This window comes from Piliocolobus tephrosceles, chromosome 8, assembly GCF_002776525.5.
Source record: "Piliocolobus tephrosceles isolate RC106 chromosome 8, ASM277652v3, whole genome shotgun sequence".
Lineage (NCBI taxonomy): Eukaryota > Metazoa > Chordata > Mammalia > Primates > Cercopithecidae > Piliocolobus > Piliocolobus tephrosceles.
The window spans coordinates 138,627,080-138,641,718 of NC_045441.1; the positions used below are offsets into that span (position 1 = coordinate 138,627,080).

General features: G+C 53.0%; 1 protein-coding gene across 3 annotated transcripts; it reads right to left on the reverse strand.

The window, feature by feature from the left end:
* Positions 1 to 6,813: 6,813 nt before the first annotated feature.
* ZNF467 (zinc finger protein 467) lies at positions 6,814 to 14,051 on the reverse strand. Of its 3 annotated transcripts, XM_023225433.3 has the most exons (4): positions 13,419 to 14,050; positions 12,865 to 12,981; positions 11,537 to 11,647; positions 6,814 to 8,692 (listed from the first exon to the last, which is right to left on the reverse strand). In XM_023225433.3, the coding sequence occupies exons 1-4, from the start codon at positions 13,876 to 13,878 to the stop codon at positions 7,167 to 7,169; spliced, it is 2,214 nt and encodes a 737-aa protein (XP_023081201.1). In that variant the 5' UTR covers positions 13,879 to 14,050; the 3' UTR covers positions 6,814 to 7,166. The 3 variants fall into 3 exon arrangements, with proteins under 3 accessions (XP_023081201.1, XP_023081202.1, XP_023081203.1); XM_023225434.3 differs by lacking the exon at positions 12,865 to 12,981 and having other exon boundaries at positions 13,419 to 14,051; XM_023225435.2 differs by lacking the exons at positions 11,537 to 11,647; positions 12,865 to 12,981 and having other exon boundaries at positions 13,419 to 14,051.
* Positions 14,052 to 14,639: the final 588 nt, after the last annotated feature.

Here is a 14,639-nt window from a genome sequence, read left to right on the forward strand (position 1 = left end):
GAGGCAGAGGTTGCAGTGAGCTGAGATCATGCCACTGCACTCCAGCCTGGGCAACAGAGCAAGACATCTCAAAAAAAAAATAATAATAATAATTGGATCAGTGACAATGATGCCCCATAATAGGGAGGTGGTCAGAATAAACAAAGCAACACTTGTAAACCCTTAATTTGTATAGTATCTAGCACAAAGTAGGTGTTTGATATATTTTAGTTTATTGTTATTATTATTATTATTTTATTTTATTTTATATTTTTGAGACAGAGTCTCGCTCTGTCTCCCAGGCTGGGGTGCAGTGGCCGGATCTCAGCTCACTGCAAGCTCTGCCTCCCGGGTTTATGCCATTCTCCTGCCTCAGCCTCCCGAGTAGCTGGGACTACAGGCGCCCGCCACCTCGCCCGGCTAGTTTTTTTGGATTTTTTAGTAGAGACGGGGTTTCACCGTGTTAGCCAGGATGGTCTCAATCTCCTGACCTCGTGATCCGCCCGTCTCGGCCTCCCAAAGTGCTGGGATTACAGGCGTGAGCCACCGCGCCCGGCCTATGATTATTATTATTATTTGAGGCAGAGTCTCCCTCTGGTGCCCAGGTTGGAGTGCAGTGGCGCAATCTTGGCTCACTGCAACCTTTGCCTCCCAGGTTCAAGTGATTTTCATACCTCAGCCACCCGAGTAGCTGGGATTACAGGCATGTGCCACCATGCTCAGCTAATTTTTTGTATTTTTAGTAGAGACAGAGTTTTGCCATGATGGCCAGGCTGGTCTCGAACTCCTGACCTCAAGTGATCCGCCCATCTCATCCTCCCAAAGTGCTGGGAATACAGCCGTGAGCCACTGCGCCTGGCCTAGTTTATTAGTATTATCATTCCCAGCGTCTAACAATGCCAGACACACAGCAGGTACTCAGTGCATGTTTTTTGTTTTGTTTTGTTTTGCTTTGTTTTTGAGACCAAGTCTCGCTCTTGTCGCCCAGGCTGGAGTGCAATAGCGCGATCTCGGCTCACTGCAACCTCTACCTCCCAGGTTCAAGCGATTCTCCTGCCTCAGCCTCCTGAGTAGCTGGGATTACAGGTGCCTGCCACCATGGCTGGCTAATTTGTGTATTTTTAGTAGAGACGGGTTTCACCATGTTGGCCAGGCTGGTCTCGAACTCCTGACCTCAGGCGATCTGCCCGCCTCGGCCTTCCAAAGTGCTGGGATTACAGGTGTGAGCCACCGCACCCGGCCCCAGTGCATGTTTGTTGAATAAGTGACTGAATAAATGACCTTGTTCAAATGACTAATTGCTCTGTGCCTTAGTTTCCTCATCTAAAAAAACTTGGGGATAATAATGATAACCATGAAGATTGACTGGGGAAATATATATGATATGTATACATATATGTGTGTGTGTGTGAAGAACTCAGGTTGGAAAGCCTGATACAGCAAGTATTAGACAAATATTGGCTACCATTATTATCAGTGGTAATAATGGCAGACACTTTTCCTATTGCCCGACACTTTCTTTGGAGCACTGACTGGCAGAGATGTCACGCAGCTGTGGCTCTGTGAAGGGCTATGGAAGAAGAAAGAGTTCTATTCATCCAGTGCCTCAATGGCACAGGAATTAGAGTAGGGGACACGGCAGAGGTGGATTTTCCCTGCACTGACATTAAGGAAGATGATCCCTTCTCACCTCTAACTTAGTATTGCAAATAGCTGACCTCCTGCGACCAGCATAGTTGAGCACTTTATTGCACTTTTGTCTTGCATTGTCTTGCGTGGATCTCTTGTTCCTCCACTTCCTCTTTGTCTGTTCCAGTTCCAGCTCCAGTCAAAACTCAACCAGGACCCTCCTCCCTCAGAAACCCCCTGACTGCTCCAGCCCATGCCCTCTCATGAAGAATAGGATACTATACCTGGGTTGAGTTTTAGGCGTGTCATGAAACTCCAGTGTTCTCTCCTAGCTACGGGTTAGGTTTGCGGGTCAGGAACCATGCGTGATATTTACTTCTCAGGAGTCTCCCAAAGCTCCCAGCTCCCCGGGCCTTGAGTGACCCTTAAACTTGCTTTACATCTGAACTATCAACTCCACGAAGGCAAGAGCTGTCATTCTATTCCGACCGTGTTTGCACAAGCCTGGGTAGATTTTAAAGCTCAGCCAATGTTTATGGGGTATTAAAATGCCGGACTCACCCTGGATGCCTGAGGCAGTCAAGCCTGGGGAACATCTCCAGATCTCTCTACTAGCAGCTCTTGTTGTCCAGCACTGCAGATGGAGAGGGAGAAGATACAGAAGGCCGGGCTGCACAAAAGATTCTCGTGTCTTACTATAGTCCTGTGGTAGGCAGGCTTCGCGAAAGCCTAAATGAAGTATAAGTGGCTTTAGTATCCTCACTTCACTTTGCTCTGACTCCACCCTGCCAAACCCAGTCTTGATGATTAATTTCATTTCCCCAGCATGGACAAGAGGAACGGTCCAGGCACCTGAGAATCTTCCAATATAAAGCAATACACTGGCCATGTGGCACATTGGCTGTTTACTGACCATTTCCCCTGCTCCTCAAATTGAAAAGGCAGCAGCAACTTGGGAACTAGGCGCTTGGATGCACTGGGTGCTTGTTAATTGGTGCTCATGCTATAAGGAGCTGAGTCTTGGGGTTAGGCTTGAAATCCTAAGCAGATGAGAAACCCTGCCCTCTTTAACCACTGTTCTGCTCTCCTCTTGGGCATCTAACCTCTCCTGCGGGAGGGCAGTCCTGTTCTTTGTCTTTCTCCACCTCCTCCCAGCAAGATTGTCATCAGAATGGCTGCGGACTGGGTTCCATTTAAGATTCCCCAGGTCAGCTGGGCGTGGTGGTTCACGCCTATAATCCCAACATTTTGGGAGGCCGAGGCGGGTGGATCATGAGGTCAGGAGTTTGAGGCCGGCCTGACGAACATGGTGAAACGCTGTCTCTACTAAAAATACAAAAATTAGCCAGGTGTGGTGGTGGGCGCCTATAATCCCAGCTATTTGGGAGGCTGAGGCAGGAGAATCACTTGAACCGGGGAGGCAGAAGTGGCAGTGAGCCGAGATCGTGCCACTCCAGCTTGGATGACAGTGAGACTCTGTCTCAAAAAAACAAACAAACAAACAAACAAAAAAACCAAACCAAACAAAAAACATTCTCCCAGTCTCAGGTATCTATCAGTTGGAGGTTCTAAGACTGGGATAGATTAGCAGTGGAGGGAGGAGATAGGAATCCACTGAAAGGACTGAGAGGAAGATGAAGCGTTAACTGGACACAAGCGTGTAAAGATCATCTGAGTCAACGGCTGCCGAAAATTCTGGAATGAGAATTTTTTTTTGAGATGGGGTGGAGGTAGGGTGAGAACTGAGGCTCTGATAAAGGTTAAGCCATGAAAAAGACAGAGGTATCACTAGGTTGATGCCTGGTGGGGTTAAGGGCTCCATGGTGTTTCTTCTCTCTATTAACCATCACAATCCAGGGAACTTGGATATTATCATTCTTGTGACAAGTGAATATGTCCCATCTCCCTCACAAATAAGAATTCGGGTCTGTGACGTGGAACAGAACTCGCCAATGTGTTGGGAGTTCCAGGGATATGGAGGTCACTCTCAGCTATCAGGACCACCAGGTGTGGGGCTGGGGCAGCCCCAGTCATCGCCACTGGCCTCGAGTGGGCTCCCCAGTGACCCTAATATTATCCTTACCTAAATGCCATCCCATTAAAAAGACTGGGAACAGTTTCTGTTTGGGATGATGAAAAAGTCCTGGATACAGACAGTGGTGATGGTGACGCAATATTGTGAGGGTGCTTAAGCCACTGAACTGTACACTTAAACATGGTTAAAAGAGTAAATTTCATGTATATTTACGTTTTACCACAATAAAAAATTTTTTAAAGATTGGGAAGCTCCGGCTCCATGGAGATTAGAGAAAGAGGAGGGGCTGCTGACTAGGGGTAGATGAGAGTTGGGAGGACAGAGAATCTAGGAAGAAGTATGTTGTAAGAAGGGGAGGTTGGGGCTTTCTCTCTCCTCCTGCCCCGGCCGTCCAAGAATCCTGTCCATGCAGCTCCATGTTCAGCCCCATCTCCTCTCCAGAGCTTTCTCTGTTCCCTCAGGTCTTTAGAGCCCGCAGAATGCCACCTAGCACTTAGATTCTCTGCTTCATCAACACTGATGTCTCATCTCCAGTCAGACTGCAGGTTCCTTACGGACAGGTGGCATGTACTTGACATCTCTGTGCTATTCACAGGGACTGGCACGTTCTGGGCATATACTAGGTACTCAATACCTGTTATACAGTAAGTCTCTTTTTTTGAACAGGGAGAAGTAAGTAAATTTTAGCTAACTAATAAAACCTTTCTCTTCTAGATATAGAACTAGTAAATGAGTGCTTTACTTCTCTGAGCATTTTCACATACCAGGATGTGGTTCTAAAGTCAAAAGTCTGGTGCCTTATGAAGGTAGTTGTACCTGGGGTGGCTCAGACCTGGGGTGACATGGGGGTGGTGATGGTAGATATTGATTTTAGTGAGGCCATCACTTTCTGAGTCTAGAACTCTTCCCTGGGAAGAGCCTTTAGAAACCTCAGTCTTTCATCACAGTCACGGTGCATTTGTTGAGCAGACGTCTTCTGAGTTGGCTACTGACAGACTGGATGCTAAACAAACTTTGACTATTTGCAAACAAGCTAAAAAATAAGGACAAAGATATTCATGCCTTGTAGAGAATCTTTAAAATAATGTGAAATCCTGAAAACGTCTGGCACATGGTAGGCCTCACCAAATATGCTGTAAGATCTAAAAGCTGTTCTTACACGAGAATTCCAGAATGTTTCAAGAAAGGAAAACATTGGTCTAACCAACACAAACATTGTTTTTATGTGTTTGATTATAAAGTCTGTGAAACGACTTTTTTTTTAGCTGGAATCACAAGCTCTGTGCCTAACAGGCTGGGTAGGGAACCTCAGAGAAGCCTAGTTGGGCTTTAGGATGAGGGGGAGTGCTGAGGACTCTGATCCCTTAGTCCAAAGAGGCCAAATTCCACTCAGCTTCAGCCACCAGTTGCTAAACCTTTTGCTTTTTTCACAACAGAAGCTGGAAGTCCAGATTTTTACGTGACATTTCAAGATATTTAAAGTAACTTGGAGTCACCGACTCATTTTGGCCATGAAACTCATAAACACACCTGCATTCATGCCTCCTCTGACAGGCTTTCCGGCCAACACCCCTCCCTCACTTGCGTCCAGGTCTCATTGTCTCCTACCTTCTCTGGGATTTTGCTTTTGTAGTTCACCATTATGATCTGAATTCTGACCCAGCTGCTCCTGATGCTGCTCTCACCAAGACCTGGATTTGCCTTGCAGCGAAATCCAAAGGGTTTGGAAGTCCTTTGCCTAAGTGACCTCTCTCTAGCCTCCAGCGGCCTCCTCCTCTCTGAAGCCCGTCTTTCCTCGGCTCCTCTGTCACCTCCACCTGGGGCTTTCCTGTCCAGTCCTTGCACCTCCACTCTCCAATCTTGTTTACAGTCCTCTCTTGGTGCCATCCCCTAATGTTGGTGTCCCAGAGGCTTCTGTCTCAGGCCCCCAATTTCTCACTCCACACTCAGTTCTTTGGGAAGATCATCCACTCCCCCATAGCTTCAGAAGCACATGCGGATAATTCTCAGCTCTATGTCTGCATCCCAGCCCTCTTCTTAGCTCTCCACCCACACAGCCTCCTTCCTGCTGGGCAGGCACTGCTCACAACTCAGCAGATGCAGGACTGCTCCTCCAGCACGAAGCTGTCCCCAACACCGCGTCTCCCTTCTGGGAGTATGCCATTGTCATCCAGTCAGTGGCAAGCAGAAATCGGGCCAAGCTCATTGATTCCCCCACCCACACTAGTCAACAGGTCCTGTGTCCTCTGCCTATTAAGCCTATTAAGTGTCTCTTGAATCCATCACTTCTCTGTTTCCTCTGACACAACTATGGTCCCAGGTCACCACCACCTGTCACCAGGACAACTGATGCGCAGGCCTCCGGTCTCGCTCCGGAGTTGTCTAGCCAAACATCCTTCCAAAATGCAGGACTGTAAGCGTGGCCCTGTTCCTGCCCTGTCTAACCTTGCCATGGTTCCCCCTCTCTTGGACACGGTCTAAACTCCTTCACAGGTGTGAAAGGCCCTTCCATCTCTCAGGCCACTGCTCTGGCCTCTCATCCCGCTCACTGGGAAATGAATAATGCTGGGCTCCAAGTCCGACGAGAGGCAGAGCGGGGTCAAACCCAAGACTACTCACTACAAGCCCCATAGGCTCCCCATTATCCTACCCTCCCCGCTCATGGCCAGGCAGCCCTAGCTCTCATACCTGCCTAGGCTGGAGAAGGGCAATACAGAGACTTCTGGACCCAGCAGCCTCAAGAAAGGACTTGTTGCGAGTGCGATGTGAAAGCAACTTTCAACTGCAGTGGATGTGCCACCTTCTTCCTCAGGCCACCCAGCTCCGAATTCCCCAGGAGAGCTGCAGAGACCGCACAGAGCTCCCAAGCCCACGCCAAAGGACGGCCTGCCTCCTTCAGCTCCAGTCTGTGACACGTGGCGTGAGTGAAATGCACCCTAATGTTCCTTCCTTATACTTCCGAGCTAGAAGCAGGAGCCAGGGTGGTGGTTTGGTGAGTAAGTATATTACATTTTGATTTGGGAGAACCAATTAACAGCAGCTGGCTAAATGTAACTCACCCAGGACAGAAGGGCAAGTGGAGGGGGGTGGTCTGTGTGTGGATGGAGTTGGGACAGTGGCTAAGGAGAGTCAGGGGTTCCCTCCCCCAATTCATTTAACAGCCCCAGAACTTTCTGATTTTAATTTTAATGAAACTTTAAGTACATAAATAACCACTCTTTCCCGCCCTGGTTGAGGCCGCGCTGGGTCCAGGAAATATCTGCTTTCCAACGGGGCACCTGGGTGGGAGCCTTCCAAGAACTTCAGTCTCAACTGTTCCCAGCAAGGGTTCGCTCGCATTTCTGTCCTAGGAGGTCCAAGCTGGGTATCCTGTGCGGACGCAGACACTGCGGGAAGGACACAGGAGTCCCGCGGAGGCCAAATCTTCGGGCAGCTGCCCAGGCCACCGCGCTCACCCCAGGCGGTCTCATGGCACGGGCCTCTCGAAACTGTAGGCAAAAAAGGGTCCTGGTGAGAACTAGGCTCAGAAAAAGAGCGGGGGCGGCGCCACCGCTGGGGGAGTGGACCAGGCTGGGGCTGCCAGGGCGGCGTCCGGGGCCGCTTGGGCGGCTTCGCCGTGAATGAGCTGGTGCCGCACCAGGTGGGTCTTGCGACTGAAGCTCTTTCCGCATTGTGGGCAGGAGAAGGGGCGGGAGCCTGTGTGGATCGCCTGGTGGCGGACTAGGTTGGTTTTGGAGCTGAAGCTGCGGGCGCAGACGGCGCAGGCGTGGGGGCGGCTGCCCGTGTGCACTGCCTGGTGGCGGCCCAGGTGCGACTTGCGGCTGAAGCGGCGGCCGCACTGAGCGCAGGCGAAAGGCCTGGCGCCGCTGTGGGCCCTGGAGTGGGCGACCAGATTGGGCCGCGAACCGAAGCGGCGGTCACACTGCGTGCAGGCGAAGGGCCGTTCGCCCGTGTGCACGCGCCGGTGCCGCGCCAGGTGCTGCCCATGGGCGAAGCCGCGCCCGCAGTCCGGGCAGAAAAAGGACCGCTCGCCCGAGGGGGCGCGCTGGGGCGCCACAGGATCGGATCCTGGGCCGCAGCCCGGTCCGCCAGGCGCGCTGGCCAGGGGCTCGGCGGCAGGGGGATCCACGGTGGCGCCCAGTGCGCACTCGTTGCACCCATAGGGGCGACCCTCGCTGCGGTGCAGACACTGGTGCGTGGCGAGGTTCTTTTTCCAGCCGAAGCTCAAGCCGCAGTCGGAGCAGGCGAAAGGCTTTGGGCCGGGAGGGGATGGGGTGGGGGACGGGGCAGTGGAATGAGGAGAAGCGGAGGCGTCGGGAGAAGGCCTGGCAGGGCCGGCCGCCTCGTGCACCCTTTGGTGCCGCACCAAGTGCTGCTTATGCGTGAAGCTGCGTGCGCACTGCGCGCACTGGTAGGGCCTCTCGCCAGTGTGGATGCGCTGGTGCCGAATCAAGTGCGTCTTCTTGCGAAAGCGCTTCTCGCATTCTGTGCAGGGGAAGGGCCGCTCGCCAGTGTGGGTCTTCTGGTGCGAGCCCAGGTGGATCTTCTGGCTGAAGCGCTTGCCGCACTCAGCGCACGGGTAGGGGCGCTCGCCCGTGTGCGTGCGCAGGTGGCGGGTCAGGTGGGCCTTCTTGCTGAAGCGCTTGTCGCACTCGGAGCACGGGAAAGGCCGCTCCCCGCGGTGGCTGCGCTGATGCAGCAGCATGTGGGCGCGCTGCGTGAAGCTGCGGCCGCAGTCCGGGCAGGCGCAGGGACCCTCGCCCCGGTGCAGCCGCTGGTGCAGTCGCAGCGTCAGCTGGTCCCGGAAGCGCCGCTCACACTCCCCGCAGCCGTAGGGCTTCTCGGGCATCGCAGCCCACCCGGACAGCGCGAGCCCACTCAGTGTCCCCGGGGTCCCTGGCTCCAGTTTGTAAGCGGCAGCCAGATGCCCCAGGTCAGGCGCGGGAAAGGGGCTGGGAAGTAACGATAGATGCTGGGGCCATTCGACCTCCTCTTCTGCCTCCTGATCCTCATCCTCCACCTTCACCTTCCGAATCATCCACTCGTCTCCTGAAAGGTCAAAACAAGAATTGTCTATTGAGCTCCACGTGTGGCAACGCTTATTTAACCACAGGATCTCCACTTCCTGGAGCCCTGCGGTCTGGCTGTGCTCTCCACTCTACCTAACGGTTCCTGAGAGTGACCAAATCCGCAGCTTTTCTCAGGCCTCCTGCACTCTCGGAAGCCTGTGATGCGTGTGAACACCACACCCCTCCCGGGGGCTTCTTCCCCGGCCTGGATGTGCCCAGGAGCCCTCCGGCACCCCTGAAGAGGAAGGTTGCCCAAGCTTCAGTCCTGCTTCGCTCCAGGTTCACATCCCTTTGGTGGCTGGCCCAGATCTTCCTGCTCCAGCAGTGCCTTTCTGGGACCTCAGTCTCCATCTCTGGTCCAGCAGCTCTCCTTGGTACTGCAAACTGGCCGCGGCTCAGCAGCTTTCTTACCACACACCTGACCTTCCCAAACTGAGCCCTGGCTGACTTTAACCTTAGGACTAGAGCCTCCTTTCCTGGTGGCCTTGAAAACTTGTTCTTTGACATCTCACCTGGGCTGCTTCTCTTGCTCTCTAACCCCCACCCCCAGCCCACCTTACCTCTAGTGGCCAAGGAACCAGGGTGCCCTCGTACTCCTGCTACTCCCTTCTTTCCTGCTGGACAGCTGAAGGGGAAATCAACATTTAGGAAGACCAGGATGGAGTTTACAGGGTCTGGGGAACTAGTGAACACTGGCTCTGGAGAAGCAAGGAGGGCCCTCTGGGGGAGCCTCAGCCTAAGGGCAGGTTGCAGGGGATTCCACTGGAGTGTTGCCCCTCTCGGGTGCTGCAGTGGTCCAGCCAAGAGGAAGGAGCCCGGGGTCCAGACGAGAGGGTCCAACTTAGGTTCTCCTCTGTCACTAACTAGGAGTGTGACTTTGGTTCAGTCACTTAACCTCTTTGAGTTATGTTTCTTAGTCCGCTAAGAAAGTTTTCCCTTTGTCTAAGAGTTGGAGTAGTTTAAAGCTCTTACGCTTGTTTTGCATCATCAGCTCCTGGGGAACTTTGAGAAAATGCACAAATGGGGGCAAGGCCCACGAATGTGTTCTCATCTTTAAAGCTCCCAAAGTGACTCTCATTTGTGAATCACTGAATCAGATCATTTGAGTTCCTGTCTGGCCTGAGCCTTGATTCCATCACGCATGGACTTCCACAATCAGAGGTACTCCCAGTGTCTTCTATCAGTTCATTGACTCCACACTCCTGTCTACTTATCATACTGTGATACTGCTTTCACCTTCATTGTGGCACTCTTCACTTTTCTACTCAAGAATCATCAATAGCTCCTATTTATTTATTTTTAATTGAGTCAGGGTCTTGCTCTGTCTCCCAGGCTGGAGTGCAATGGGATGATAATGTCTCACTGCAGCCTCAAACTCCTGGGCTCAAGTGATCCTCTTACCTCAGCCTCCCAAGCAGCTGTGACTACAGGTGTGCACCACCATGCCCAGCTAATATTTCTTATTTTTTCAGAGATGGGGTCTCGCTGTGTTGCCCAGGCTGGTCTTGAAATCCTAGCCTCAAGCAATTCTCCCACCCCAGCTTCCTGAGTCGCTGGGATTGCAGGCATGAGCCACAGTGCCCAGCCCAGCACCCTATTATTTGAAGATAAAACAGGTTCCAGCTGTATCTGAGGCTCACCCCACCCAAGTCCAACTTTCTTTCTCCCAGGCATGGACCTTCCACTTCAGCCAAGCTGCTCTCCTCCCCTTTCCTGCTTCAAGATCTTCTCACCCTAGAACGTCTTCCCATTCTCCACCCCACCCCTTTCAGAACTGAAGTTTACACCTTTCTCAAAATGCAGCACAAATTAATGTTTGTTTTTTTTGACAAATTCCCAATGCACGTGGATCTTTTAGCATAAACTCCTATAGCACTTACTGTTAACACTTTTGTACTTATTTGTGACTTGCCTTTATACTGTTCTTTTAATTCTTTGTTCTGGCTCATATTAAGGTCATTTCAACCAGATTTTTTTCTTCTAGGGTGCAGACATTTTGTGTTCCATTTCTTTTGTGTCTAATAAGAAAGGTGTTTCTATATGTCTGATAAAAATGGGGACTGCTGCCACTTATTGAGGACCAACTGTAGATGAAGTGGTGTAAACACACTGTCAAACCTTCACAAACCGAAGCTCCTGGAGGCAAGGTGGCCTATCCAAGGACACTCAGCTAGTAAATGCAGAGCAAAGATTCAAACCAGGCCCAGGTAACTCTACAGTTCATCTCTTTCCCCTATACTTAACACAGCCTGTATGTAGTAGGTGCTCAATAAATCCTTGCAGAATAAATGATATTCCTCAGGCAAAAGGTAATAAGGGTGGTGGTAGTGGAAGGAAGTAATGGTGGGATTGTTGAGAGAGAATGAGCAGTTTGATCACCCTGGGTGTGAGGAGATGAGTTGAATACAGCAGATGTGGAGCATCTGGGTACCCTCACGATCAGAGGAAGCTGGGGAAGGCAGCATGTCAGGGGAGAGGCAGTGAAAAGGCTGATCAAAGCCATGTATCTTCATGGCAACTGTAATTAGACTTAGACTGGGGGAAATAAAGAGGGGGAGGCAGGAGTTCTAGAAGGCATTTGAGGGGAGGCTGTGTTTCTCTTTGGTGACCAGCCTGTCTGACTCCTGCCATCTACAGATGTGAAATTCCCTTTCAGCACTGAATCTCCACAGCAGAAAGGTGCTGAACTCAACTTGGGTTGGAAGGGCCTGGACTGCTTGTCTTGGGGGATTACCTGCCTCATGAGATAGCAGCTCCAGAGCTTGCTGGGCCCCGTTCCCTTGGCCCGAGCCCATGGTGGGAATGAAGTGACAGGAAGACTCACCTGGGCAGGCGCCCACAGGCTGAGCCTTCTGTGCTGTGCACGCCTGGCCTCTGCAGGGAGCCTCAGCTTGTTCTGTGCGGGCACCTTCCTCCGGTGTGGGGGCCTTGTGCCCTGGCAGAGAATAGGATACCTCAAGGACTCTGGAGATATCACAGATGGCCAAAGGGCCCCACTGGTGCTGGGAAGAAGGAACATTTGAAACCCTGGCTCCAGCAGGGCCCACAGGGTTCCTCCCACATCCTGAATTCAGGGGCTGAGTTCCTGGCTTCCCAGGGGCTGCCTCAGACTCCTTCAAGCAGGGCAGCTGCTAAGCGTATGTATGAGATGGACCACAAGGTCACAAGAGCCACCACTGTGAGGAGCTTGTGGAATACGTGTATGTAAGACAGCGGAAGCAAGGGAGGCCCCTAGGAGAAGGGCTAGGGCTTTCCCAGCCCCCAGATGGACCTTGGTTCCAAGCAAATCACTGGGGAGAACCAGGATGTCAAAAGTCAGGCACATTCCTGCCTTAGTGCTCTGTTCTGGCTGTACTCCTGCCTGAAGCACTTTTCCCAAATCTGCTGAGCTGTCTCCTTCACCTCTTTTATTTTTCAAGAGAAAGGTCCTCTCTGTCACCCAGGCTGGAGTGCAGTGGCATGATCATACCTCACTGCAGCCTGGGCTTCAAGGGATCCTACTGCCCCAGCCTCCCAAGTAGCTGGGAACACAGGCAGGAGCCACCACATCCGGCTAATTTTTAATTTTTTTGTGGAGACAGGGTCTCGCCATGTTGCCCAGGCTGGTCTCGAACTAGGCTCAAGGAATCCTTCCACCTTGGCCTCCCAAAGGGCTGAGAATACAGGCATAAGCCACCATGCCCAGCTTCCCCCAGCTCTTTCAAATCCTGCACAAATCTTACCTTCCCAAAGAAACCCAGTCTCGCCACCCTATTTAATCCTATAACATGCGCCACCCACCCTCACCGACAGTAGTCTCGGCCCCCCGTCAACCCACTTCACCAGACATTATCCTCTCTCCCAGGGCTCTTATCATCTTTGAACATAGTTTATAAATTTCCTTATTTATGGTTTGCTGACTCGCTGCACTCATTAGGATTAAGCTCTTGAAGGTAGGGATCTTTGGCTATTTGGTCACTGAGGTATTCCAAATGTTTAGAATAGCATCCCACACATAGTAGGTGCTCAATAAATATTTGATGAAGGGAAGGAAGAAAGGAAGGGAGGGAGGGAGGGAGGAAGGAGGGAGGGAAGAAGGGGACGAAGGTAGGGCGGGCAGGAAGAAAGCAGGCAGACTCCTCCCTGAGCCTCTCCATGGTTCCTGTTACCTACCTGAGCACACCCCCAGTGCTCTCTCTTCCCTAGAAGAGGACATCTGCTCCTGGACATTATGGGATCCTTCCCTGGGCTCACTTTGGGGGACCATCTCTGGCTGTCCCACAGAGAATCCTGTTACAGGCAGAAGGATGGTTCCAAGTAAAGCATCCAGTACAGAACAAGTCATCAGAGGCGGGGGCTCGTCCCCTTCCCAGCCTGCCCAAGAGACTTTTCCCAACCTGCTCAGGAAGGACAGGGTCTCTCACCAGCATGGACACGGACAGGTATCAACCTCAGTCCCTTTGAGTTGAGTCAAAAAGGACAGAAGGAAGAGATAGCATAGATGTAAATATGACTGTGCTCTGTGAGTGCCCAAGTGTGCAGACGGTCTGGAGCACAGCCTCTACTATGGTCCAGGCATTCAGACACCCCATGCTACAGAAAAGGAGGCTGCCCTACAGGCCCCTGGGGCCTCAGGGTTGCCTGAGGGTGGCTCTCTTGTCTGAGTTGTAGATGCTCCTGAATCCTCCTAAGCTTTTCCCCAAGTCCCTTCATTTCTGCCAGCTCACCCAGGGAGCTGAGGGCCTCCAAGGTCTCTCTCATGGTAACCCAGAGTAGCTCCTCCTGGGGATCGGCCACAGACCCTATGGAGAAAAGACAGCCTTGTTCAGATTTTTCCCACGCCAGCTTCCACCTGGGCCCTGGCTCTGCCCAACCTCTCCCTGTGGGCTCTTCCAGGAGCTCCAAAGGTAACACCTCCAGGTACTGGGGGATGTTAGGGAAACTGGATTTCAGAAAGCCAAGAGATCTTTTTAGGTGGCCCAAGAAGGCCTTGAAACCATTTCTGTCAGCTCTGGAAACCAGCCACGCCACCCCCTCACCGGGCAGGTCTCTCACCCGCAAGCCCCAGCCCATCAGCACTGCAACTCCAAGCCCCAGTGTCCTTGCCTGGGGAAGTGCAGTAAAGATTCGATTCTCTGGGGAGAGGCTTGAGGGTGGGAGCCTAGGGTGGGGAGTGGGAAACTGCATCTCCTAGGCCCTCCAGCTGTCACTGCCCGAGCTGGTGAAATAGCAGCCAGCCCTGGGACGGGAGTGAGTGTCACTTTAGGGGTACTGCTTGGGGAGGTCCTCGAGAGGATCCTCTTATAGGTAGAAAATGACTGCCTCTCCCTAAACCACTACCATAAAACCACCTCTCACCCGCGCGGGGCTGCTGCCCAAGGCCCGGACACCGCCCCTGCTGCCCCTTCCCTGCTCCGCCTCCCGCGGCTCCCCCGCCCTTCCCCCAGCAGACTCCCCTCCCCCCATCTCCCCGGCAGCCTTCCCTCTGCCCCGCCCCTCCCGCTCCCCCTGCCTTCCGCCCTCTCTCCGGGCGAATCGGGCCGGCGCCCCGGCTCCGCCTCCGGCCCCGCCCCTCAGGCTCCGCCCGCCCGCGCCCTGCAGGGCCAACCCCTCGAGGCCCCCTCGGGGTCGGCCCTCCACTGCCACCGCCTCCTCTGACCCTCCGCTCCAGGCCGCCTGGGCGGCAGCGCTCCCCTCCCCCTCCCAGACTCCGGGCTGTCTTTCCCTGCCCTCCCGGTTCTCCCCCGCTCCATCTCCCTCCCTGGCTGCACGCCCTCTCCCTTCCTTTCCCCCTCCTCTTTTCCTTCCTCCCCAACACCCGCCCTCCTCCTCTCAGCTTTTTTCCCCAACCCCGTTCTCTCCTCCCCGCCCTCCTCTCCTCCCCCACCGCGGTTTCCCTTCCTTCTCCTTTCCTCGCCTCACCTCGGTTCCCTTCCCCTCCCCCTTTC